Source organism: Oreochromis aureus, linkage group 4 (assembly GCF_013358895.1).
Source record: "Oreochromis aureus strain Israel breed Guangdong linkage group 4, ZZ_aureus, whole genome shotgun sequence".
Taxonomy (NCBI): Eukaryota; Metazoa; Chordata; class Actinopteri; order Cichliformes; family Cichlidae; genus Oreochromis; species Oreochromis aureus.
The window spans coordinates 34,504,249-34,531,415 of record NC_052945.1 but is presented as its reverse complement, the minus strand read 5'-3'; the positions used below and the strand labels follow the sequence as shown (position 1 = coordinate 34,531,415).

Sequence of the window (27,167 nt, the reverse complement as noted above, 5' to 3'; positions counted from 1 at the left end):
TAACTCAATTCAGCAGCACCCCAGCCTCACTGTACACATATAAAAGTATTTTTTTCTTCTCCTCACCAAACTCCTCCCACACACGTGTTTGTGTCGTTACTTCCAGTGCCACCCTCTGCTTGACCTGTCTACAGTGTAACACATTCCAATGTAATGTGTTACTGTAAACACATTACATTCTTCAGTAATGCAGTAACATATTACATATTAAATTTAGTAATTACATTACAGTTAGAATTATGTGAATATGTATATTACAAGAGGTCTTGAGTTGTTTGCACACTACTGAATGGAAAAAAATTGAACATAAATGTATAAATATATATATATATATATATCATCCACATAAATCAGTCTTTATGTGGATGATGTGTTGCTTTTCCTCCAACACTCACAAACCACTCTCTCTGAGGTAATTACATTAATAAACTCTTTTTTAAGAGTTGCCAAGAATCAATTATTTATTTTTAAATGATCCTGAATAAACCATCAGCAGACTGGTTCAGATCTCTGGAATCGTATATTTCTAAATTCCTTTGGAAAGATAAACCCCTGCGTATTAGCTTAAAAATGCTACAAAGGACTAAGGACAAAGGAGGACTAGATCTGCCTAACTTTCAACACTACTTCTTAGCCAACAGCCTACAATTCATCTCAGGATGGTTAAAAATGGTTAAAACACACCCTGTTAGATGAGCCTGGGCACTATGCAATAATATAGAGATTGTGGCCCTACCATTCATTAGTTCAAACATCAAACAACATGTTGCTTTAATAGCATCAACATCAGCTCTTCTCGAACAGCATGGTGGGAGTTTCTAAAAATAAGTCTTCATTAATTCCAAACATACACCCATCTGGAACAACCCTGACATACTACAGAACAATAATATAATTAACTTCCCAAATTGGAGTTGTAAAGGAATTAAATACTTGGAACATATATTAGAAGGAACAGATTTTATTCTGTTTGACAGACTAGTTTAACAGTATGGGATTAACAAGAATAGATTTTTTAGAATATCAACAAATTAAATCTATAGTAAAAAAGAAACTTAAACCTCATTAAGTTGAATTCATCTCAAAACTCTAAAACTACTATCTAAAACACAGGACACTCTCCAAAACAGATGAATCAATATCCCCTTTCTATTGCACAATGGGAAGTGGATCTATCAGTCAGCTTAGACCAAAACTTCTGGTCTCAGATATGCTTAAAAACCTTTCCATTGATTAGAAATCCCAATCTGTAATTAATACAATACAAAATACTACATGGAGTGCACTATACAGGTCACACTGTCAAGGCAATACACCTAACGATTACATCCACACGCTTTGGTTCTGTCCACCAGTTCAGAGATTTTGGTGGTGGATATGTGAAGACTTATCAAAGTGTCTGAAATGTAAAATTCTAGTCTCCCCTTTAGTGTGTTTGTTGGGAAACTTAGATGATGTCACTACAGAGATGAATGCAGTCCACATGGTTCTCACCACCTTCATTGCCTGACTGTCTTCATAAACTGGAAAAATAAAAATAATCTTAATTCTAACCAATTTAGAGACCATATGATAGAACATATTAGTCTATTAGCTTCTGCCGCCACATTTGGCATTAATGTCATGTTTTTCACCGAAACATGGTTGAACAACAGCTGCCCGGACAATGCTATCGAGTTAGCAGGACGCCACACACACCGAGCCGACAGGCTAGCAGATGACTCCGGCAAGACCAGAGGTGGAGGTTTGTGCATTTATATTAACAATGCTTGGTGCATGAACTCCACTACTACTGAGAGTCACTGCTCACCTAATGCGGAGTTTTTAATGGTCAAATGCAGACCTTATTATCTCCCCAGAGAACTCACTTCGATCATACTCACTGCAGTATATATCCCCCCCGATGCTAATGCTAGGTTGGCCATGAAAGAACTTTCTGCAGCCATTAACAAACACCAGAATAAACACCCCGAGGCTGCTTTTATTGTTGCTGGCGACTTCAACCACACCAACTTAAAGACAGTCCTCCCAGATTCCACCAACATGTCTCCTGCCACACCAGAGGAGACAAGACTTTAGACCATGTTTATTCCAACTTGGCTGGAGCCTACAAAGCAACACCCTCCCCACATTGGACAATCGGACCATCTCTCCCTGTTCCTCACACCTAGGTATTCACCACTCATCCAACGTGTGAAACCTGCTGTGAGGACAATTAAAGTGTGGCCAGAGGGACAGATGCAGTGCTCAGGACAGATTTAAAAACACAGACTGGAATATGTTCACCCACACAGACCTGGACCAGTGCGCCTCATCTGTACTGGATTACATCTCGAAACCACAGACAGTGTCACCACCCAGAAACGGATCACCATGTACCCCAACCAGAAGCCTTGGATGAACCGGGATGTTCGTCTCCTCCTGAAGGCCCGCAACACCGCCTTTAGGTCAGGAGATGCACACGCCTACAGTACAGCCAGGGCTAATCTAAAAAGGGCATCAAAAAGCCAAACACCATTACAAAAGAAGGTAGAAGAACACTTCTCCAACTCCAACCCCGGACGCATGTGGCAAGGACTCCAGACCATTACAGACTACAGGACCACCAAACCCTCCCCACATCCTCTGATGCCTCCTTCCTCAACGAGCTCAACAACTTTTATGCTCGTTTTGAGCGAGGGAACCCCACAACCACAACCATAACAGACATGACGCCAGACCACCAACCTCTGACTCTCTCCCCACCGATGTAGGGAGCGGTGCTGAGCAGGATCAATGTCCACAAGGCTGCAGGTCCTGATGGTATCCCAGGCGTGTTCTCAGAGCGTGTTCTGGGGAGCTTGCAGGAGTGCTCACAGACATATTCAACCTGTCCTTGGCCCCACGCTGTGGTACCGGCCTGCTTCAAATCCACCTCCATCGTCCCGATACCCAAAAACTCCAACCCATCTAGCCTCAATGACTACCGCCCAGTAGCCCTCACCCCCATCATCACTAAGTGCTTAGAGCAGCTGGTCTTAGCACACTTCAAATCCTGTCTCCCCCACCCTGGACCCCCACCAATTTGCATACCGCCAGAACAGGAGCACAGAGGATGCAGTCTCCATCGCACTGCACTCTGTCCTCTCACACCTGGACAACAAGCATTCAACACAATCCACCCCTCACAACTCATCAGGAAACTGACAGACCTGGGCATCAGTTCCCTCATCTGCAAATGGTTACTGGACTTCCTGACCAACCGCCCCCAACATGTCCGACTGGATAACCGCTGCTCATCAACAATCACAATGAACACTGGTGTACCACAAGGCTGTGTGATGAGCCCTTTCCTCTACTCCCTCTTCACCCACGACTGCAGACCTGCTGATGGTTCCAACACCATCATTAAGTTTGCAGATGACACCACGCTGATTGGCCTCATCAGTGACAACGACGAGGCCGCCTACAGGGAGGAGGTGGATCGTCTGGCTGAGTGGTGCGACACAAACAACCTGCTGCTTAACACCGAGAAGACTAAGGAGCTCATCGTGGACTACAGGAGGAATGCTGACCCACATCCACCCATCCACATTAAGGGGACGGCTGTGGAGCGTGTGAGCAGCTTCAAGTTCCTGGGAGTCCACATCTCCGAGATCTCACCTGGACGACCAACTGCTCCAAGCTGGTCAAGAAGGCTCACCAGCGCCTCTTCTTCTTGAGGACTCTGAGGAAGAACCACCTGTCCTCAGACATCCTGGTGAACTTCTATCGCTGCACCATCGAGAGCATCCTGACCAACTGTATAACAGTCTGGTACGGGAACTGCTCTGCCTCAGACCGGAAGGCGTTGCAGAGGGTCGTGAAAACTGCCCAGCGCATCGCCGGAGCACCACTTCCTGCCATAAAGGACATCTACAGGAAGCAGTGTCAGAAAAGGGCTGGGAAAATCATCAGAGACCCCAGTCACCCATCACATAGACTCTTCACCCTCCTGCCCTCTGGGAGGCGCTACAGGAGCCTCCGGACTAAGACCACCAGGTACCGGAACAGCTTCTTCCCCACAGTTGTCAGACTCCTGAACTCTGCCTCCTGACATCTGACCCACGTTAAACTCATGGACTGAACATACACACACCCACAACCACTAGCACTTTACCACTACTGTATAGTTCTGTGTAGATAATCATTCTGTACATACGATAATTTTTAATCCCACAACTGTTTATAACTTACATAGTTCACATTCTGTATAACTGTATATCTCAGATTTCTGTATAGTTTTTATTTCATATTTATAGGGCTGTGCGATACGACCAAAATCTCATATCCCGATATTAAGACATCTATCGTCGATATAACGATATAAATTACAAAAATGTAACATTTCCTGTAAATTCTGTGAATCTCGGGCATCTCGACTTGCGTGAAGTGTTTCCAGCTGGGCGTCGTGTACCTGGAGTCGAGTGTTTTAACTGATGCATGGAACTATACATTTTTAGACGTAAGTTGTAACGGCCGCCGTTTTCTTTGTGAGTATTTATTACACAGCGTGCTGCGGAGAAAAGTCTGTTCTAACGTTTGAGTCTAAGGTTTATTTTTTAGCACCTGGCGGCTCTTTTTTGCTTCTCATCCGTTAATCAGTGTTGCCAACTCCTCAGTAAGGAAAATCGCTATTGGCTGTCCTAAAAGTCGCTAGAAGTCGCTAAATGACGTCATCACCTAATTTGCATAATTGGTCACGCTAATATAATTGTAACCTATGTTGTTGGAGAGAAAATAACATCGTGGAAGAGACATAAAGTGAGTAAAAACGTCCTAAATCCATTTAGAGTTTATTTAGAACTACAATTAAATTTCTTTTAGCAATTATTGTTTTTTTAATGTCACAATTCCAACCCTGCTCCTTTATCCGGGCTTGGACCGGCAAAAGTGACCCGAAATAGGCACTCTGGTGGAGTTACTTTGTGTTTGTGTGTGTTTATAAGTAGTTTTAAACCTTGTGATCCACAAAACAGCATAAGAGTAAAAGATTAAAAGAAGAACTGACTGCGTTACAGCACCCGCTGTTGATGAGAGTAAAAGCGATACGCTTTCACGTCTTTTTAGCGACTTTTTATAGAAAAAAAGTCGCTAGGGGGTCTGAAAACTCGCTAAATATAGCGACAAAGTCGCTAAGTTGGCAACACTGCCGTTAATACTCTGCATCTTTCACGTGACTCGTTTTATTTTGAAAAGCCTCAACAGGATCTTGAGCTTTATTGTGAAAGGTTTATGTGGAAAATAAACAAGCGGACACGCCGTGGTTTTACCGTCGTTGTTGCTAACGACAACGCATAAAAAACAAGCGCTTGTCCGTCAGTAGTGTGGTTATATTAAATATAAGAGAAAGAGAGAACTTTAAGGAATTAATATAGCCACTACAGTGACCATCAAAATGATGAAAAAATATTGCCGTAAACAGTTTATTTTGCGACACCACGAAACAAACGATAGCGTAAAATGAAACGATAGACGTTTTTCTATCGTCATCCGATATATATCGTTATATCGAACAGCCCTACATATTTATATCCTGTTCATAGCCTGTACATAGCTTGTACTCACTACAGCCTGTACATACTTATAGTTATAGAATATTCATAACATACTTCACACTGTGTACATTATAACATACCATAATAGACCCATTTCTGTAATATACTTACACATCTCTATTATTGCTAATTTATATTGTAATATATCTATATCACGACTAAAGCACTTTCTGGATGGATGCAAACTGCATTTCGTTGCCCTGTACCTGTGACATGTGCAATGACAATAAAGTTGAATTCTATTCTATTCTATTCTATTTGATCTCTCTGGGCTTCTTTGATCGGCTCCATCACCTAGTGGGGGTGGGGGTCGTGGTTTTTTCCCACCTTCATTATTGTAGTTGATGTGGGGGTGGGTACAGACTTGGGTTGTGTGGGGATACTCTAGGGACCAATTTCTTGGGGGGGTCAACTCGGAGGCTGTGGTCACAACCTGGATGGGGCTCTGGTGGCTCTTGGGTGGCCACCAAGAGCCACCAGGAGGCTGCCTTTGGCAGAGCTGGGGGAGGGTCTGTGTTGGTGGACGTAGGTTACCGGCCTGCTAGGTGCTCCTGGGTGGGTCCAGGGTGGACTTGGGGTCTTGGGTCCTGGTTGGTGTGTCATCGGGGTGGTCCACCTCTGAATTTTAAATACATGTAGACATTGAGGGTTCTTGGGAATGTTCATCTGTTATCTGGCAGAGAGTCAGTTGCACCTACCCCTACTCTGTTTTAAATGCACTTTAGAACAGCATCCATCTACACCACATACCAGCGGGCAGAGAGAGGGATGGGGTCTTCACACCCAGCTCCCTGTGGCTGCACCATGGCTGCTGGGTCACCCTTGTCCAAGGCACTCCTCAGCTCTTTTCTAGGTGGATGGAGTGACTGCCCCTGCGGGGGTCCTCCTTGGCCTCTCATTCTCTGGGGGTCCACTAGATGTCTGTGGCCTGGATCTCCTCCATGCCTGCTTAATGTCCTGGGGGCTATGGCTCCCCAGACCCTACTATTAGACAGTGGTGATTTACTGGGAATACTATATTATATTCATATAGTAATATTCAAGGGTGTTTGAGAGTTTGATGATGTTAAAATTTGGGCAAGCCCACTAACAGAAGATTTTTTTGTTAAAATATTTGTTACTTTTTTAAGGTAGAGTGTAGCACTTTAAGTACTATGACAATAGTATTCTATGATAAAAAAGAACTAAGGGTTGAGTGAGGCAAAGGCAGGGATGGCTGCATGCACTTTCTCCTCATTCATCATGTGTTATGTAACACTGTCTGCAGGAACAGGAAAAATCCAGTTATCTGCTTTCACAGGCTAGAAAACCTTGGCACTTGCACACTGCATGCACAACATACAAAGACATGCATGCACAGACAGACGGTTTCTTGGCAACGCCTCATGAACTGGATAAAACCGGTTTTGATTGTGAAAGTTACACAAGACTGCATCTTCATATGCCAGGGGGGAGAAGAAGTTCACAGTTTGCACTGTAATAAACTGAAATCTGAACATCAACAGGAATTCAGCAGCACTACTGTCAAATGAAATAGTTAAAATCATACGGATTTTAGTTGTGGATTATTAATTTATGTTTAGGCCCCATTCATAATAATGCTAAGTAAAAGTAATGATGGGAAGTTTTACTTTCCTGGGTTACTGAGACAAACAAACATGTTTAAATTTGTTCAGAAAGATCTCCTTTGAGCACTCGGTGCAATCGAGGCTGTTAATGAGTGGTTCAGAGGCTCTTTAAACACTGTTACTGTTCATTTACTTTCCTAGTCAAGCGCTGTGCGGGTGTTGTTCACATAAAAGTAAAATACATGACTATCACAGGTTCATGTTGTTCAGTCATTGCTATTTACCAGTGAAAAGAACCAAGTTAAAATGCAACTGACATTACTACCCTGTCACTATGGCAACAGTCCAGGCGCTAAATGAATATAAAGACACATTTGTGTGTTTCTTGTTTCCACTGAGTAAGATCACAGAAGTGTAACTATGGAACTATGTAACTACTTTGAAGGCAAGACTCCCTTTAAAAAAAATAAATAAATCCAATTTTATTTGTAAAACCCTTTCTAAAGAGTTTTGCAATATGTTGAACAAAGCACCAAAATACCACACAACAAATCAATAAAATAAGTTTTAAAAAGGCAATGAAAAAAATCTAGTTTAAAATTACAGTCTTGTTTCACACCAAGGTTTGTTACTGTGAGTTTAGCTGCAGAGGACCAAGTCCAAGAGGGACCGCTGGGTCAGAACATAATGACATCAATCTGACTTCATCCATCTCCCCTAAACCATTAATGTTTAGGGGAGATGACATTTCTTCTTATAGGCATGTGTGTCATACACATAGAAATATGGAAGGTCATGTTTAAAAAAAAATGCCAGGCAGAGAAGGTAAGGGGAAGAAAGGATTAGCTTGAGAACTGATCTTTGTGTGACTCCATATGACATAGGGGCTGAGGCAGATGCAGAATCACCAAGATGGTTAGAAGGTTCTCTGTGTTAAAAGAACCTAAACCACTCTAAGGCTATGCTGTTAATGCCCACATAGTGTTTTAATGAGCCACGAGTGTGGTCTATTGTGTCTAAAGCAGCAGAGAGATCTAAAAGCACAAGAAAGCCAAAGTCACCTAAAAAGTAGTAAAAGGTCATTAAGAATTCATAAAAATACAGATTTTGTGCTTTAGACAGTTTTAAAACCAGTTTGGGAAACACAGTCTAATGTTTAAGAGTACAGTTTTTTCTTAAATATTCGAAAGAAAAGGGAGCTTCAAAATAGGTTTTTAAATCAGAGAATGTACCCTAGCCTGTTTAAAATAAGTAGGCACGACATCAAGTGAGACTGCTGTTAATAGTTACCAAGAAGAGAACTCCAGCAGAACCAGGCTCCGGGAGGGACAGCCATCCGTTGTGACTGGCAGGAGCCGGCTATGTTAAAAATAAACTCGGCCAAAATTATTTCAAGACTACATCAGTGACTCATCCAGGAGGTTACAAAAGAACCCAGAAAAACATCTAAAGAACTAGAGGGCTCAGAGGGGTCATAATTTAACAATAAGAAACAGTTCAGTCATTAGCTGAAATCCTGAAGGGTTATGCAGACAATGATCCAAAGTTCACCAGAATGCCCACCTATGAAGCATAAGAACCCCCCCCAGAAAAAACCAAAAAAAACCAAAAAAACCCAAACCAAATAAATGGTGACAGGGCTGATAGGGAGACAGTTGCTGAGAAATAGATCCAACGTGCTACAGACCAGAAATAAGAAAGGTTTTTGGAACTGGAAAATATGGAATTACACCATTATGATGAGAACAGGCAGGAGAAAAAGGAAAAGGCTTTATTTTCAGTCACATTTGATTATGCCTGTTTTCATGAGGCTTCTGGTTAGTTTCACATGTGAGTACAGTTTAAAGCATCTAGGATGTTTTGACAGTAATTTATAGAGTAAGAAGAAAAATAAAGGAGCGCAGCAAACTAAAAAAATCTAACTGTTCTCCAGAACATCTGAATCATATTTACAGTTTTTGTGTGTTTGTTTGTTTGTTTGTTTGTTTTGACTAAACCTGCAGCATTTCTGCCCTGTCCTTAAACAAACTGAACTTACTTTGACAACAAATCTGTTGTGTAATCAGCTGTGCGGTGGTATTATTGAATACAGCAGCTAAGAAATCCATAGCACAGCTACTAACACTGAATGTATTTAATGAAACTAACAATATTTGTGACTTTTAAGGGAAATGTAAATATATAAAATATTTTTGTTCTGAGCGCCTAAATTACTACAAAAGGCTGTGGTATGAATTCTGAAACAAAACAAGGACCTCTATGAATTCTTAAGTTAGTATACACCTACACACAAAAAGATACATCCTCTGATTAAGGGAAATACGAACTGTAACATCGATGTTAGCATCAACAAAAAGTAAATGTTACTGTTAACCGCATCGCCTCCAAATATTATGTCAATTTGTATTTTAATCTCTGTATGCCACCCTTTGGTGGTGTACAAAGGACTGTTTTAATACTTGGATGAAAATGCAATTGATGGAGTCTAGTCTAGGGGGCTTAAGACTTTTGCACAGTTCAATTCAATTCAATTCAATTTTATTTATATATATTTATAATTAAATCACAACAAAAGTCGCCTCAAGGCGCTTTATATTGTACAGTAGATCGCACAATAATAAATACAGAGAAAAACCCAACAATCATATTGCACAGCAATGTATACAATATAGATTATAGCTATTCATGGGCTAGAGTTCCAAGAAACTTAATAGTCTTTGCGATATTTGTGTTCAAACAGCCTGCAGAGGTCTGAAAGTGGACTGACACACCAGAATGTCGAGCAGAAGGCCTGGTTGATTTGACATGGAATGACTGATTTCTTAAGTACTTAACACACTTGGTTTGCCTGGCCTATTTTACATAACATACTGTCGAGCTGATCTCTCAGTGGGTTAAATGTTTGAATTTTGAACATCTTGATTTACAAATAGAATACTAGTATAGTGAAGCAATAGATAGTGCACAAGTGAGGTGAAGAGGAGATTTCAGGCACGATAGAGTGGGTGGAGACAAGTGTAAGGGGTGATTTGTGACAGAGGGATTGCAGCAAGATTTAAAGGGAAAGTTTACAAGATGGCAGTGAGATATGCTATGATATATGGTTTAGAGATGGCGGTAACAAAATAACAGGAGGCAGAACTTCACATTGCAATTTCTGAATGGATTATTGTTGAATTTAACAGTACTGTCAAATGAAGCAAGAAGAATACTTCAGTCACATTCCATCAATACTTTTTCCCTGTGTCGTTTCTCATTACACATACTTTGATTTATGAACATCTCTGGATGAATTTCTTTGCATGTTTGAATTGGATGGGTTGTTACTGACATCTGGTGAGAATTTCATGTCAGAAACACCTTTAGAAATATATTTGCTTAGGAAATGAGTGATGTGTTCAGTTTTACCTGCTGTATATCTTGAAAAATGAAAGTCCCTCCTTGTCCGACTGCAGAGGTGCCAAAGAAAACTACAGAATCCAACATTGTTTTGGCAAAACTACACAACAATTCAATATTGGCTTTATTGACCTCCGATTGAAGTAAGTGAATGTCATTTCTGCTAATGCTTGTGCTAGCTGATCCTCACTTTCTGCCAATCAGCTGATCAGCACTTTGAATGTTTCCCAGTTTTGTCTATGGAAGGCAAACAGCAATGTTTGCTGGCGTCTACATGTTTCTCATATTAGTTGCCAATAACCAGAGTATTTTGCTCAGCGGGCGTGTCATCAGTGATGTAAATATGAACAGGTTGGTAGTGTACTGCAGGCGTCTGTTTAGGGCTACTCTTCCACCTCACTGTCACCCATCCTGCCTGATTTCCTGGTTGCTTGGGACAGTTGGCTGGAAGATAGCTAACGGTGGCTAAGTTACCTTGACCTACACTGACTACAGGGGTCTGGCTAGCTACAGCAGCGGTCCCCAAACTTTTTTATAAAACCAGTACTGGTACCAAAACAAATAGGATTTATTCATAATACACGGGAAAAGACCCAGGGAAACCGAGGTAATGATAAAAACGATTAAAAAATTGCTAAAAACTAATAAAAACCCTGAAAATCATGAATTTCACACCCGAGCCTCAACTCTCGCGGCCCAGTTCCAAACGACTCACGGACCAGTACCGGGGGGGACCGCTGAGCTACAGGACTTTCCAGGATGCAGTGCTGGATCTACAATTCACTGAGCCTTGCCTCTAAAGCTACGAAAGGCTACATTCATTACAAGTAGAGATGGGCAGTAATCTGATTACTTTTTTCAAGAAACAAGTAAAGGGATTACTATTGCAAAAAAAAAAAAAAAAAAAAATAGATTACTGTTACTTTCCCGTAAGTGACTAAACCATGATTATGTTTGTGAGAGTGTCTCATGACAGTGACGTACAAGTGTGCGACGTCCTTGGCAGCAACAGATGTGTGCAGATCAATGGATAATATCAATGGATAATATGGAGTGATGGAGAGAGTACGACCATGCAGCATTAAAGCTTGGGAGTACTCACATTACTTTGAGTTTGATTCTGTAAAAAGTGATAAAAACATTAGTGTCCACTGTTCACTCTGTGTGGGTAGAAAACTTCTGTCTACAGCAAAAATTAAACTTAAAATCTGAGCAAGCACCGAGCAGGCTGCCACGGGAATGTGACATTCACAGAGAAACCCCCAGATCCCCCCACTGACATGACCGCTGTGGCAGATCTCCATCCGCCCCACTCCTGCTAAACAGGTGAAAATAGATTTAAGAATGACAGGACTCAGTGCTGCTGAATCTTTGATTTTATTTATTGTTGCTGAGTTTTACTTATTTTATATGCTGGAATATGCAGAAAATAGGTTTAAATGTTAAACTAATTCTTAAGTGAAAGACTGTTGCATATAATTTAATATTTGCTTAATGCAAAGTGCATAAAGTTAAAAGATTAAAACTCATAAAACAATTTTTAAAAAGAGACTTTTTAATTTGATTCAATTTTATATGATGGATTATGCAGAAGAAATAGAATTGGGCTGAAAGGTCTATTGCTTTATTATGTATTCAGGTTGTGTATCATGTTTTTAAAAAGTAACTAAGTAATAAATAACTAATTACTTTTGAAAAAGTAATCAGTAAAGTAATGGGATTGGAGAAATAATCAGTAAATAGTTATATCCATGCTGCAACACAGCGTGGATATAACTTTCGTGTGTCACACACCTGCGACACATGAACTGAAAGTAGCTGACTGTAGTATGAGTGCAAGTGGAACTGAAAAGCAAGATTGACAGGCAAACAGACTATAAATTTCAAAGAATTACACTACAGAGAACCAGTTTTCTACAAAAACCGGTTCCTGATTCCCATCTGTAGTTTCCAATCGTTTTAAAGGTGCAGCAAATCTAAGAAAATCAAGGGGGAGGAAAAAACCCCCAAAACTGTCAATGATGATATTGAGCTGTTTAAATTAAGCCTAATTTCAACTGTATTCTGAGATGATAACAAAGTTTTCATGCTTTCTTAATTAAGGGGTGTAAACAAAAAAGTAAGCAAACATGTAGTAATGCTAACAATGTCTACATTAGGGATGGGGCTAGAAGTTGCCTTGTCTAGGCAACAACAGGGTCTCCTGTATTCACAAAGCTTCCTAATACCAAAACTAGCTTCCAGAGATATGAAAGCACGCTGAAATGTCATTCTCTCACTCGTTTTCCCTGGACTGAGGCTAAAGAAGTCTAAAATGATGCATGATTTTAGAAAAAAAGCACACAAAAAAACAATAGGGTTTAATATGCAAGATATTCAACCTTAAAAGTTGAGAGGTGCCGTGAAAAATATATCTATTTTTTTTAATACAGAGTACACAGTGATTCATTCAGATGAGGAAATCATGTTGACCTGCTGACTTTATAAACCATTCATGGAGCCTACAATTATGTCATACACTCACAGCTGATTGATAAACCAGCAACCATAAAACCAGTCTATATATAACTGCAGAAACAAGCCATAATACAATGAAGCACACACATTATTACATGCATTGCAATCTATTTTGTGATCTCATTTGAGAGGCAGCAAGCACCTAATGCAGTAACACTATAGGCTGAAATTAAAGTGATCATCACCATCACCCTCTGTGTTGTTCATTGAGCCCCTCAGACAATTAATAAGGTTTTGACAAAGTTGTTGTTGTTTTTTTCTGACGGAGCCAGAAAAATCGTTTAAAGAGTTTTGGCTGTCTTTGTAAAACTGTCAGGTTACAAAATCATTATATGAAAAACACAGGCTTTGACACTAAAACGTATTGACTCAAAGAACAGCTACACCTTCAATCTCTGTTGGGATGCTGAATTGCTTAAGTACTTAATAAATTTGACTAAAGACCCAACAAAACTTTTGCAAGCCAATCACAATCCCTTATCCTATTAAATAAAATCAAACTTGCAAAGATGGAACCTTATACCATTTTTAAATCTAAACACAAAGATTATGGCTGTCAACATGAATATTCTCCCCTGCCTTTCATACATTCCTTGAATCTTGCCGGTAGACATAAGCGATAATCAGTTTAGCAATTGGGACAAATGGACTATCTGGCAGGGAAAGAAACCTAGAATGAGTTTCAGCGTGTATCAGCTGTTAAAAGAAAGGAGGGATGGCTCTAACGTGCTTAAGAAGCTACTACCTTGCAGCACAATCGATTCCTCTACTCCATTGGTGCAATAAAGTCTACAAAGTTAAATGGAAAGAAACTACTAACTGAAACTTGAATCCTTACTTAGGACCTATATTTCATTCACTCAAAAGGCTAAATTTCATAGCTTTTTCTTTTTACAGGATGCAGTTAGGAGTAAAACTATTTTTTTAATATCTTCAATTGCAGAACTATTACGTCCAGAATCGTACTCCTGTAAATTTAACAACATCAGAATGAGAGTTCCAAAAAATTAAAAACCTTGCTTTGAATAAAACTTTAACTAAAGGGCTATGTAAACTGTACAATACGCTCTCCTTTGCTAACAATGACAATACTTCATTTGTAAAAGAGAAATGGGAGTCTAAGGTGGGGGTTAGACGATCAGAGCAAGCCCGGGGTAGTATTGGCAAATGCCAATGGTCTTAACTAACATCTGACTTGGAGAGAGCATTGTTGGAAGACCGTCATGACACATTTCAAAACCCCACATCAAGACAAACATAAGAACCCAAATGCTCAATGTTGGAGACACTGCAGTTTTTATAAGGCTGGAAGATAAGTTCTTTTACTCATTCACAGGTGAAAAAACTTTCTGGGTTATGTCAGGTTCAGACACTTCAAGTGTCAAATCTGAAACTCTGACTTCACATATAAAATAATGACTTTTCTTGGTCGTACTTGCCAATCCAACAGATAACAGTATCATGTCTTTGACAGCAATCTTTCTCCCTGCAGTGTCACCCTCTGAGCTAGAAACAACCTGGAAACTGTGGTATACACATTGTGGTAGAACTTTGTATAATAATGTGTGGTGGAAACTTTTTGTACTATTTCTGTCTGACACTGTTCTTAAATACAGAATTTAAAAGAAACAAACAAATAAAGTAAAATGTTAAAATGGACCTTCAAACAGGCAGTGCAGTGAGGAGTAATATGTTCTCTCATCCATGTTCCAGTTAAAACCTGTGCAGCAGCATTTTGCAAAAGCTGAAGACAAAACAGAAAGAAGTGGCTAACCACAACATGCAACAGACGATATCATCTGCATAACACTGAAAAGCAATTTTGTGCTTTCTTAGAATGGAACAGAGGAGCAGCAGATACTTCTTCCATAGGAATAAGAAGTAAGGATGAACTTAGTTTGTAACACACCACTTCAGCATTGATTACGTTTTCTAAATAAATAATGGCATCATGATTTATGTCTTTTTGTTGTTATTCATATATATAAAAAACCAATGATACGACCAATATATCGTTTAGGTTTACTGTTCCTATATACCCAATTTTAAGACCACATTACATTCTAATATGTCCCGATTCATAAAACTGATTTGCGTGCTTTTATTTTATTGACAGAATGCACATCAGATTTTGGAGCAATCCCAATTTACAGAAATTAGTAAGGAAAAACAGAGGAACTTTTTAATCAAAACAGCTACTCGTTTGTAAATAAAATGTTACACAGACATAACGCGATTATCTTTTCTCTGTTTATCATTGTGATACAAATCTTGGCCAACAATCTATAAAATACAACATTTAAACTCCTTACTTCAGTTATACAGCAAGTCTTTATCTGACAACAACCAGAACAAAATAAATATGTTAATACAGTGTCTCGTGTCATTAATGATAGGGAAAAATACCTTCTTTTATATATCGTTATTCTGATAACCTTTAAACTCGTTCTTGTCGCAGTACATGTTTGATGCGTTTAGGAGTCGCTGTGAAGAGTCCTGATTTGGATACATGTAAACAAGATATTGATTACACGGTCGCCCTTTGCTGCAGACTGGAGTTGCCATAAATCAGGACAATAAAGACAGTATGTGTGTGCAACTGATAACGCAATAATAAAACTTAATAACGACGCTATTTATTTAAGTGCTACTGCCATTCCGCTCTTCTGAAAAATCTGGATCCCACTGGTTCTGGCTGGTTCACACAGAGATTGGAGGTTCATGAATCGAAATAGGCTGGCCAATCCAAACTAATAATATGTTCAAATGAGACAGACGTTTCATTAAAAGCTATCCAGTCGCGGCTGCAGCAGATCCCAGTGCACTGACGTTTAACAGACCTGACACAATCACGATGTGCCAGTTCCACAGCAATTGTGATCTCATCTAAGCTACCCATGTGAAAATGATAAAGACTTTGAGAACACTTACTGATGATCCAGTGACAGCCGCAAGATCCACACGTAAAACTACCGGCACCACTGCTGCTGCAAAGAAGCAGTCTCCTCGATTTCTGCAACGCCAGAGACTCCGCCCACCCTGACAACATCCAGCAGGAGCGAGGCCTGCTCTGTACAAGAGGAGGGGCTTATTGTCAGTCCGAGAGAGAGAAAGACCTTGTTTTTTCAATCTAAAGGTACGCTGAGGTGTGTGTTACGAGACAATTATGCATTTCGTTGAAATGAAAAATCCCAACAGGATAAATAATTATTGTTTTCAATTAGATACTTTAAAGAATTTATAGAAAAAAGGAAAAAAAAAAAAGCTTTCTAAGATAGACGAGATTGGCTGTTAAATAGCAGCCAATCAAAAGAGTCTCTGCTGGCACGAGGAGATTGCTGGTGGATGGTGTGCAAAAGGAGTGGAAACGGGAGGACACTGGCATTAATTTATTAATCAACACTTGTGTTATGTGAATGAAGTATGTAGCCTAAAGCGCTTTGAGTGCTTCTTCTGACGTACTGTAGCATAAATAAATAGTGTAAATAAAAGTATATAAATGAACAAAAAGGCTTGAAGTTTTTTGAAGAGCTGAGTTTTGACAAGTTTCTTTAAAAATTCTAATGATTCTGCAGTGGTTGGTTCAAAGCACTAGACCAGAGCAGTGGCGTGTCTAGAAAATTTTTGTTGGGGGGGCCAGGTAGGGGCACAGATTTGGAGAAGGGTGGCAGATGTAATTGGCAGATAATGTTAAAAAAAAATTCTACCAACCGTTAAGTGTTTACTCAGCATTCAAGGACAGCAATATTTGCATAGTATTTTTACTGACATATAGGGCACATATGTTTTGGGCAAAAACATTTTTGGATATTAAAATACGAACATTTTTAACATACAGTTGGCAAATTAGCCAATGCAAAACTTAATCTGCCTATTAAAAAAAGAAGATAATGTTTTTCTCTGTATTTATTATGTTTTTCTCTGTATTTATTATTGTGCTATCTACTGTACAATATAAAGCGCCTTGAGGTGACTTTTGTTGTGATTTGGCGCTATATAAATAAAATTGAATTGAATTGAATTGAATCTTCTCAAAAATTGGTGTTTGATTTTGAAACAGGGAAAAAGTGGGGAAACAACTGGAAAGACTAACATTTGAATAAAACCTGAAAGCAAGTAAATACTTTCTATGCTGCCTTATGGTAAACTTTGGTAATACTGATGTATAAAGAACAACACTGGCTGATGATGAAATACAGTCAGCTGGCATGGTGACACTGCCAGTATTAACCTGCAGGGCTGGACTGGGACAAAAAATCGGGCATTTTGACCAGCGACCGGCCCACCAGGTATTAAAGCCATAAAGCCTTTGAATGAAAACAAACGCTGTTGTGACAGTGATGTACACTGTCCTTTGGTATATGTATGATTTCTATACATTTTACGTCAGATAAAAACTTTTTTTGCAAGAATCAGATAATTATTTAATAAAAGCTAGATATTTTAAATGAGAATAAGAAAGAAAAGTATTTCTTTGTGCCCCCCTTTCCCTGTTAATGCCCTACCTGGCCCCCTGGCATAACTTTGCTAGATCCGCCCCTGCACAGTTACCAGCTGTCAGCTACTTAGAAAAGGATCCTGGTGTTATTTGTCTCTCAGAAACAGTTCATAACTTCCCTTCAACTCATTCATGTCACCTAAAAGGTAAACCTGTTTCTCCATCACCTGTTCAGCTCTGATGATTCAGTAAGGACATCTCCTGGTTTCATCTTCATGTTTCCCTCTCACCACATATCCAAACCGACATCATGACCAGCAGCTTTACAGCTGTGGCTCCAGCAAACATCAGCTGATACTAGAAATTAATATTAAATAAATTCTAACAACAGCTGACCAAGCTTAAACGTGCTGCTGTTGTTTAGTGCGACATCCAGCGGTTTCCTCTTTCTGGCACAAAGTGGGCGATAAACAAACAAGAGAGAAAAGCTGATCAGCTGATCATTGATCAGTTTCATGATTGAAGTAGCAACAGGAGAGGGAGGGGGAGAGACTGAGAGAAGAAGAGGCAGCTGTGCAGCATAAGGACAGAATAACTCCAGCTTTGTGTCTTTTTCCATTCTAGCTGAAGTACGGGACAAACTGTGTCTCTTCTCAGCTCAATACGAAACGCGTAATATTTTCTCTGAATGAGGGACCATTCCATTTTTTAAGGAGCCGTTGGCAACTGTACTAACTAACCTTATGAATAAAATAAAGTTCACTATCAGTAACATCATAGTACCCACCCAGCTGTATAGAAACTCCGTCATGCTAGCTAGCACGCTGTACGAGTTATTGTAACTGACTGTAAAAAGTCAGCACAGTGAAAATAAACTCCACCTAAACTTGGTTTATATCTGACCCAGATAGACTGCAGGTCATAACTTCTTACCTGAAGTCCAGTTAACCTGACAATCGGACTGGCGGCTGCCTCGGGTCTCTCCTCCTCCTGCCTCCCCTTCCCTCATCCACCTGCTGGCCTCCGTGGAAGCTCCACCACAGCCACCACCAAACAACTGAGTTATTTTTACACATCGGCCAGCATCTGGCCAATCCACCACCTCTCATTGTTCATGCCGTTACAAAAAAAAAAAAAAAAAAAGTCATCAGCCGGTATGCCCGATGGCCAGTCCAGCTATGTTAACCTGTTAATCTTCGCCGAAAAATTGTTTTCTGCGGTGCCGTCTTTCGTGCTTGGCTCTCCTACCTTTGCTAACATGATGCTCATAGTGCAGAAGCCCATGCTGCATTCACTTACACTCGGATATCTGAGCTTCACTGTGAAAACATGATCGTACATTTGATGTTTCATTGAATTTTAGTTTTAGCTTCGGGGTGGCACCTGGGGTGGCCAGTCTGGTTGGGGGGGTGGCCTGTGCCCCCCCAGGCCACCCTGCTGGACACGCCACTGGACCAGAGAGAGGATGGCTACACGAACCATGTCTATCGTGGGGCTGGATCACCGGAGCATCGTGGAGCATCGACATCAACAACCGATTGAATTTCAAGACAAGTACACAGGCTGTATTTGCAAAGGGGAAGAGGAGGCTCTATCCTCAAAGGAAGATAAGGTCCTTTAGTGTGTACACCAAAGTGACGGAGAGTTGCTGTTTTTTATTGCTTTGTTTTTTTGTCGCTTAGTTAGCTAGTGCTTAGTAAAGCACTTTGCTGTGGTTTTCTGGGGAGCAGCACTGGAACTGTTGACTACAGACTGGATAAACTGATCAGGAACCAAGCTCTGCATTGGCTGCAAAGTTGACACTTTTAAAGCTGTAGTGAAGAGATGGTCACTGAACAAAGCATTCTCCTCATGGATAATCCTGACCATCCTCTGCACCACTTGCCAGGAGTAGAGATGACTTTTTAACAGACTGATTAAGCTCCACTGCCACAAGGACAATAGAGGGAAACTGCATACTGTTATTTTTTATAATACAATAGGTCTTTCTCACAGATCAACATCTGTCAGAAACAACTGCAAAACAAAAAATCCCCAAAATGGGATAAATAAAGCATTTGTCTTATCTAATCTTTGGGCACTTATTAGGCAAAAGTTGTCAACACAGATGTTCAACCTTTGCTCTTTGGCTATAGTCACCAAAGTGAATATCACTAACAGACTGTCTAAGATAATCTCTGAAGTATCAGTATCTCTGCAGCAACCTGGGCGTGGTGTTCAGAGGCAGGTATTCGTTGGGTTTCTTGGACACCATGAAGCAGATCTGTAAATCTCCTTTATGGTGTCATCATGGACAGAATTTCATGGTGAAGAAAGTTGAAAGGGTAAGATCTTTTGAGAAATAATGTTTTGAGTTACTTGTTGCTACGTAAAAAAGCAGAACCTATGTTTGCATAAAATAATGATGTGGTCCCATGTTTCCTAAAAAGAATGCCAATTTCAAACAGGTTTGAGCTTTATCTCAATCCATTTAAATGAACTTTGGCCCGGAGAGGATCGTGGCATTTTCACATATGACTTTTTCTTTGCATGATTTAGAGATTTAATCTGCATTTGTGCATGGCAGAACAAACTGTGTTCACCGACCCATGCAGTCATTTCTGTGTTTACCCTGTTTAGTTAGCTCATGTCCTATTTTATTTTGGTCATTTCTATTCCTTGTGCATTGCCATGAGTCTTGCTTCCTTTTGAGTTTTGTCTCTTCTGTTGTGACTTTTGTTCAGCCGTGTCTTGTTTTTCCCAGCTGTCTCCACTTCCCTAATCACCCTTTTGTGTAAATATAGTCGCTGTCTCTTTTTGTCCTCTGTCAGAGTATCAGTTCTGACACAGAACAACAACAACAGTCCTCCACGCACTTTATATTGGGAGGTAAAGACCTTACAGTTATACCAAGGAAACCCTAATAATCAGATGGCCCCAAATGAGCAAGCGCTTGGTGACAGTGGGAAGGAAAAACTTCCTTTTAACAGGAAGAAATCTCCAGCAAAACCAGGCTCAGGGAGGGGCAGCTGTCTGCCGGGGGTGAGGAAAGGGAGATGGGACAAAAAGAAACAATTTGGAAGAGATTAATAATAACCTATTATTCAATTCAGAGTTGTATATAAACACAGAAAACTTAAAAAAAAAAAAAAAAAAGCTGACCCTTTGTAGGAGCTCTCTCAGTGTGGTTCCAGTTTAAATCAGGAGCGGTCTGTTTATGGTGTGAATGTGATCTGACTTCAATTTGAACCAACCAACATTGCAAGTCTGAGCTAAAAAAAACCCAAACTTGTGGCAATGTACTATAGATATGAAAAGGTCCGTATGGGCTAGCAATTAGCTGTAAAATGCATGTAAATTCTCCATGTTCTCCAGTAATCCAGAACACAGAACCGTATTCCTGATGGAAGCAAAAGTGAAAGGGTAGGTTTACAAGTTGTTAATGAGACTTGGTTTGATGTATTGTTGCCTCTGACCCAATGCACTTTTGCCTAATGAGTGGACTGAACATTCTCATGTGGTTAGTAGCGACACTTTCTGGTTGGCTTCCAGTTCACCTGGATTCTCTGTGCGAAAAGAAACCAAATCACAGGAAAAAGCTTATATGTTTACAAACTCATTAACTTATTCGGACCAACGTAAACAAGAGACAAGGCTGAGGTGGTTTTGACATGTATCAAGGATGGAGAGTAAATACAGTGAACTAATGTTGAGTATGGAGTTGCCAGGCATGAGGAAAAGCAGAAGACCACAGAGAACATTCATGGATGTAATGAAGGATGACATGTAGATTGTTGTTGTAACAGAGTAGGAAGATGGAGGCAGATGATCTGCTTTGGCAACCTCTAAAGAAGATGACTTCGCTCTCGCTCTGCAGGCCTACTTGTTGTTCCTAGAGTATTTAAAAGTAGAATGGGAGGCAGAGCCTTCAGTTTTCAGGCCCCTCTTCTGTGGAACCAGCTTCCAGTTTGGATTCGGGAGACAGACACTATCTCTACTTTCAAGATTAGGCTTAAAACTTTCCTTTTTGCTAAAGCATATAGTTAGGGCTGGACCAGGTGACCCTGAATCCTCCCTTAGTTATGCTGCAATAGACGTGAGCTGCCGGGATTCCCATGATGCATTGAGTTTTTCCTTCCAGTCACCTTTCTCACTCACTATGTGTTAATAGACCTCTCTGCATCGAATCATATCTGTTATTAATCTCTGTCTCTCTTCCACAGCATGTCTTTATCCTGTTTTTCTTCTTTCACCCCAACCGGTCGCAGCAGATGGCCCCGCCCTCCTGAGCCTGGTTCTGCTGGAGGTTTCTTCCTGTTAAAGGGAGTTTTTCCTTCCCACTGTCGCCAAAGTGCTTGCTCATAGGGGTCATATGATTGTTGGGTTTTCTCTGTATTTATTATTGTGCTATCTACTGTACAACATAAAGCGCCTTGAGGCGACTTTTGTTGTGATTTGGCGCTATATAAATAAAATTGAATTGAATTGAATTGAACATCTGCCCGTCTTTATGTCTGAGAAACTCGGCCACTCTAAGATTTTTTTCATAATATCCAGTCATGTTACTGACATGCTGCCAATTAACTTAATTAGTTCCAAAATGATCCTCCTTTTTAGCATCACTTAGGCCTAGATTAGGCTGTATACAAATGGCTGTAGAATCAAGTAGCCATTCCTGTTATTGTTATTTGAAATCTGCAGTCTGAGGTGCGTGTGTAGCTGTCGCAAATTCTTTTGGCCTGGCAGAGTACGCTGGGTCATAAAAAATAGCTACACACATCTTCACAGACCCTAACGCTCACTGGCAATTTTTGTCACCCAGACCTGAGCGGATTTTCTGGTGTAGAACATATAATCCCAGTTTTTATTTGCTTTTCCAGACTTTTGTTCCCCTGTCTCAACTTTTGAGATGTATTACTATTATCAAATTCAAAATGAGCTCATATTTTTAATGAAATAGTAAAATGTTGCTTAAATATTTGACATTTTATTCGATTGTAAACAAAGTTATAGGTGTGAAACTGGCAAATCATTGCATTCCATTATTTATTTTTCACAGGGTGAAGTGTTTTTGAAATGGGATTTTATTCAAGGAAAATATCTTTCTTACATTTTATTTGATGGGTTGATGCAAGTTTTTACATAATGGGGATTGGTCACTTGTCCAATAATGCTTGAGACCCATTGCCTTGGAGCGATGATAAATCAGTCCAAACTATTTCTGAGTGATCAGTTATAAAGAATTTGAAGATGGGTATGGAGTAGTACAGTCGGCTCTAGGAGGACTCTTGTAGAGCTCCAGTGAGCCATAGATGTTTTATTTTACCTCTAATTAATTTCATTCTCTTTCTTCTTTTCATTGACTTTAACTTATTACTCTGTCTGTGACACAGTTAAGACTCGGAATCATGAATCATTAACATGACTGCTGCGTTTAATGATCAACTCCCAGCTGAACAAAGAAAGACTAAAAATCAGACAGTTAATCAGAAATTACCCGAACCCTGGACATGTGGTGACAAAAGTTACAAAGAAAGAATTTCTGTGCTCAAAAACACCAACAAGAACAAACGAAAAACATTCCAAATACATCAAACATCCAGACGATGATGTAATCACATCAAGTTATTCAAGTCTTTTTTCAATATAGAAAGTTGTTAACTTATTTTTGTATCAGATTTATAACAAAAACCCCAAAAGAAAAACAATAAAATTATCTTAATTTTAAATGCAAAGCAGCAGAACAATAATTATCTAAAGTATAAGTGCAATTAGTTTTTAATCTTCATTCCAACCATTCTTTACTCTTTACAGTAAACCTTCCACCAGCACCTGGCTCAAAGCAATTAGGAAAACATCCAGCTAAATTTAGGGTTTTGACTTTTGTTCTTGCAGAGGCAAAACCACAACGTCATGTTTGCCAGTGCTTTATGTCATTTTATATTGGTAGGGTTGAAGATTAGTGTTGTGACATTTGCTAAATTTCTGTTTCAATAAAGCATCAATAGTGAGTCTACCATAAACCTTAGCAAATTATTTTTGTGCAATTCATTTAAAAACGTGTCCCCAATATAATAGCTGGAAAAATAACCATTTCCACTCCTGTCACCTAATTTCAATAATAAAATTAAAAAAAAAAAAAAAACACAAAACCTCTTCATAAATAATTATTTGATGCGCTACTTTAGAGTCAAGGAAAACAATCTATTTTGTAAGGAGTAGTAGAAAATGCATACAGTATGTTCACGTAGCCTGTGAGTAAGAGTAAGACATAAGATACAGGCAACCGGTGAAACTGAAAAAGCAAAGCAACCTAACCCCGTTTGTCCCTCTGATATAGTACTTACATTTTAAGGATAATATTTTGGAGAGAATAGTATTCTCCCTCATACAGTGAATACCTGAGGCAAAGCTTCTCTGTGGCAGAAGCCCACTTTTTGCTCAGGTTGCATTATTGTGTAAAAAGTAGTTTTCTAGTGTAGTGTTTACACTTTTGCTTGGCAAGTGAAAGTTTGCTGGTTCAATTCCAGCTGGATACACATATACCCTTTGAGACTGAGTCAGCTAAGGCATCTGGCATAAATCTCTCTGTAGCGACCCCTTGTGGTAAGAGAAGAGTCAAAAGTACATTTTGTGAATAAAAATGGGAACATCTCACATGTCCCATAATCACATTCTGCTTCACACAGCTGTGACTAATGTCCACAGTTTTTGTTTAGGGAAAATGTTTCTATAGAAAAGATTGTTTATTGTTGTAAAATACAAACCAACTCTTAGTGTTGTGTGTTAATGCGCACATGAAGGGAATGTTTGAAGGCAACATATCAGTTGGTATTTTACGTATGCATACCATGCATATCATTTCCTTCAACCATTCACAGTAAGGGGGTCAAAACTAACTTTAAGCTGCTTGACTTCCAGAGTTCTAACAAATATTTTATTTAAAATCTCAAAAGAAATCTATAATAAGGCTGCTCCTCTGCTCTGTAATCCAACACCAGATGAATCAGTAGACAGAAACTCCAGCCCATCCCCCGTTTGAAAGAAAAGTCTACACTAAAACGTTATAATCAACTGACAGGCAGCACTGATGACTGCCTCAACTGATCATAATTCAATGCACCTACATCTGATGGAAAACATTCAACAGTCATTTTGAATTTGATGACAGCAACATAACTTGAAAGTTGGCACAGGTTCACACTGAGTAGCATCCCAGCTTCTTTTAACAATCTGTATATGTCTGGGAAACGAGGAGGCTTGACCTTTGGGAGACGAGTGCTGCCCTATTCTTGTCTGAAAGAAGAGAATCTGCTCAACGGTCCTGGGGTTGTCTTTGCTGTATTTTCTGTTTGTTCTGAACTGGAATGCTAGCAAGCCAATTCAGTGTTCGACTCTTAAACTATAAAGATATTCTGTTTTAATAGCTGCAGAAAGTATCGTGTTTCTGAAATGTGCAAAGCTTCCCTGAAAAAGAGGTCTGAATGCACTGGAGGCACTGCTGCTCCAGATGTGCAAGCTTCCAGTCCAGTAGGCACTAACCCACACTAGGGATATAAGCTTTTAACGCAGTGTCAACTCAAAGATCCAATATTTATGTTTGTCCACAAAGATATTCTCAAATTGCTCCATAATTTTAGAATAAAGCTGTTTTTTGCAGATTGGTGAACCTCTGTCCATGTTTATTTCAGCTTTGTGTCACTTTTCCAGACTTTTGTTGCCCTATCCCAACTTTTGAGACACGTTGCTGCCATTAAATTTAAAATGAGCTAGCATTTTTCTTATATATTATCAGTTCAAACATTTGACATGTTTTCTGTGTTCTGAGTTTGAGATTTTCAAATCATTGCATTCTCTTTTTATTTACATTTTACACAGTAACTTTTTTTAAAGCATCTTTTAGACTGGTTGCTCTAAGATGGTTAGAAAACCTGCAGAAACAGTCCTATCTTGTGCTCCCTTCTGCCTCTTGGCCTTCAGGGTGCATATCATCTGAGTCTTCCGAGTCATCGATCTCAGAAGGCGACTTCAGGTTTTTCTCTGACACCAAATCGCCTGAGGTGTGATGTGGTGTCTCTGGTGTAGGTGGAGAGATCGGAGGGTTGATGCTGCTGCCGATCCCAGTAAGATTTTCCTCCTGGAATGTTGCCTCAGCCTGTGTGGAGCTGGTTTCAGTGGAATCTGTGCTCGCGCCTGCACGTCGAAATAACTTCTGACCTGTGGCACAAGGCAAGTGTGATGTACAACACAAATCAGTACCTGTTGATTTCATGAACACTAAACTGGTCAAGATATAAACCTGTAAGCTCTCTAACGATGAAAAGTAGATCTTTCAAAGAGAAGAAGATGTTCTTTAAGAGAAAAATAGACTAAATATGCCGTGGCTGAGACCAAATGCAAAGTACTAATGGGGTCCATGAAATCATGGTCATGTGGATTTACTTTTCGAGGTGAACCTTTTAAAAAATAAATGAAATCATTCAGTGATAAAAATATAAGCCAAAATATTCGAAACAACAAAGATTACCATGACATGCAAACTTGTGGGTAGTTTCTCATCAAAATGCTCTCAGAATGAAAAAGTCATTTTTAATCTTGTATCAATTTTATCCAAACGGTGCTGTGCAGCTTTTGATCGCTTCCTCAAAGTCCTTTTTCCGACTCTTGCACTTGTGTCTCTGCTATGCTTTCTGGATGTTCTCCACTGTATCCAAATGGTGACATAGGAGACATGAATTTTTATATCATGTTGGACAAAGATGGTGATGGTATAGCTGTTTAATGCACTAAGCTGGTGTACAATGCCATGAAGAGGGTAAAATATCCTCTTCTTCTTGCCTCTTGAAAGTCGGTAAAGTGTTCTCCCCTCAGACACATTAGCATGTTTATAGACCTCTCTATTTACAGTCTGACACTGAGATGATTTCATGGGAAAACAACCCTGTGAATGTCACAAATAACTAAAAAAAAAAAAGAAAAGGTTTTCTCCTTGTCCTGACAGTGCAGACTGTTCCACTGAAACATGCTGTTTGGTGGAAACCCAGCTCTGTATGTTTACTCTCTATGCAAGTGGTCAGAAACGGGTTTCCAGGAATCTGAAAATTGCAACTGACCTGGAAGTAATCCAGACGCACACGCACACAACCTTAAAATAGAGACTGTCCATATTTAAGTTTTAATGGGCAAAGTCTTTAAACTTTATTACACCTTGTATTGGCAGGAAGAATTTTAGTTTCACTACCAACACTCAAACAGGATCTATTCTTTTCCAGCTCCACAGACTGTAGAGTAGCGTTGGATGATTGAAAAGAATCCTTTTTATCGTACACTGCTAGCTTCAGACAGACGATGAACCAAGGCCTGGTTTTAGCACCTTCTTTTTTGTGAACTTTCTTCTAAATTACTGCCTCTGCAAACAGACTCGAACATCACAGGGGTGAGGCTTCTGGATCTGAAACGGCCAAATAAAGGCCCCTCTCTTTTTGACTCCGCTAGCTTTGAGAGTGGAAAAAAATAAATAAACTTGGCATCAGTCTGAAGCTGAACATCACACAGTGATGATTTATGCATAGTCAAATAAGCAGAATAGGTTACCTTAAACTTGAGCAAGAAAGCTGACAACTGGAAGTGATAAGTTAATTATTATGTGGTAGTTACTGCAAAGACATATTGCACAAAGTGCTTTTATTG

The 27,167-nt window shown here is 39.7% G+C and overlaps 2 protein-coding genes across 5 annotated transcripts in view; both read right to left on the bottom strand.

Annotated features, from left to right (window-relative positions):
- abat (4-aminobutyrate aminotransferase) overlaps positions 1–16,139 on the bottom strand; it is a 50,251-nt gene extending 34,112 nt beyond the window's left edge. The window contains exons 1-2 of one of the 2 annotated variants that reach the window (XM_039611132.1): positions 15,992–16,056; positions 14,721–14,804 (exon numbers count right to left, since the gene is read on the bottom strand). In XM_039611132.1, the coding sequence (XP_039467066.1) occupies positions 14,721–14,766 (46 nt within the window). In that variant the 5' untranslated portion in view covers positions 14,767–14,804; positions 15,992–16,056. Of the gene's footprint in view, positions 1–14,720; positions 14,805–15,991 lie in introns of both variants that reach the window. The other variant, XM_031730477.2, reaches the window with a different exon arrangement.
- Positions 16,140–22,890: 6,751 nt separating this feature from the next.
- Positions 22,891–27,167, bottom strand: part of pdxdc1 (pyridoxal-dependent decarboxylase domain containing 1) — a 61,430-nt gene continuing 57,153 nt past the window's right edge. For all 3 annotated transcript variants that reach the window (XM_039611131.1, XM_031730476.2, XM_039611130.1), the window contains one exon: positions 22,891–25,694. In XM_039611131.1, the coding sequence (XP_039467065.1) occupies positions 25,423–25,694 (272 nt within the window). In that variant the 3' untranslated portion in view covers positions 22,891–25,422. The remainder of the gene's footprint in view (positions 25,695–27,167) is intronic.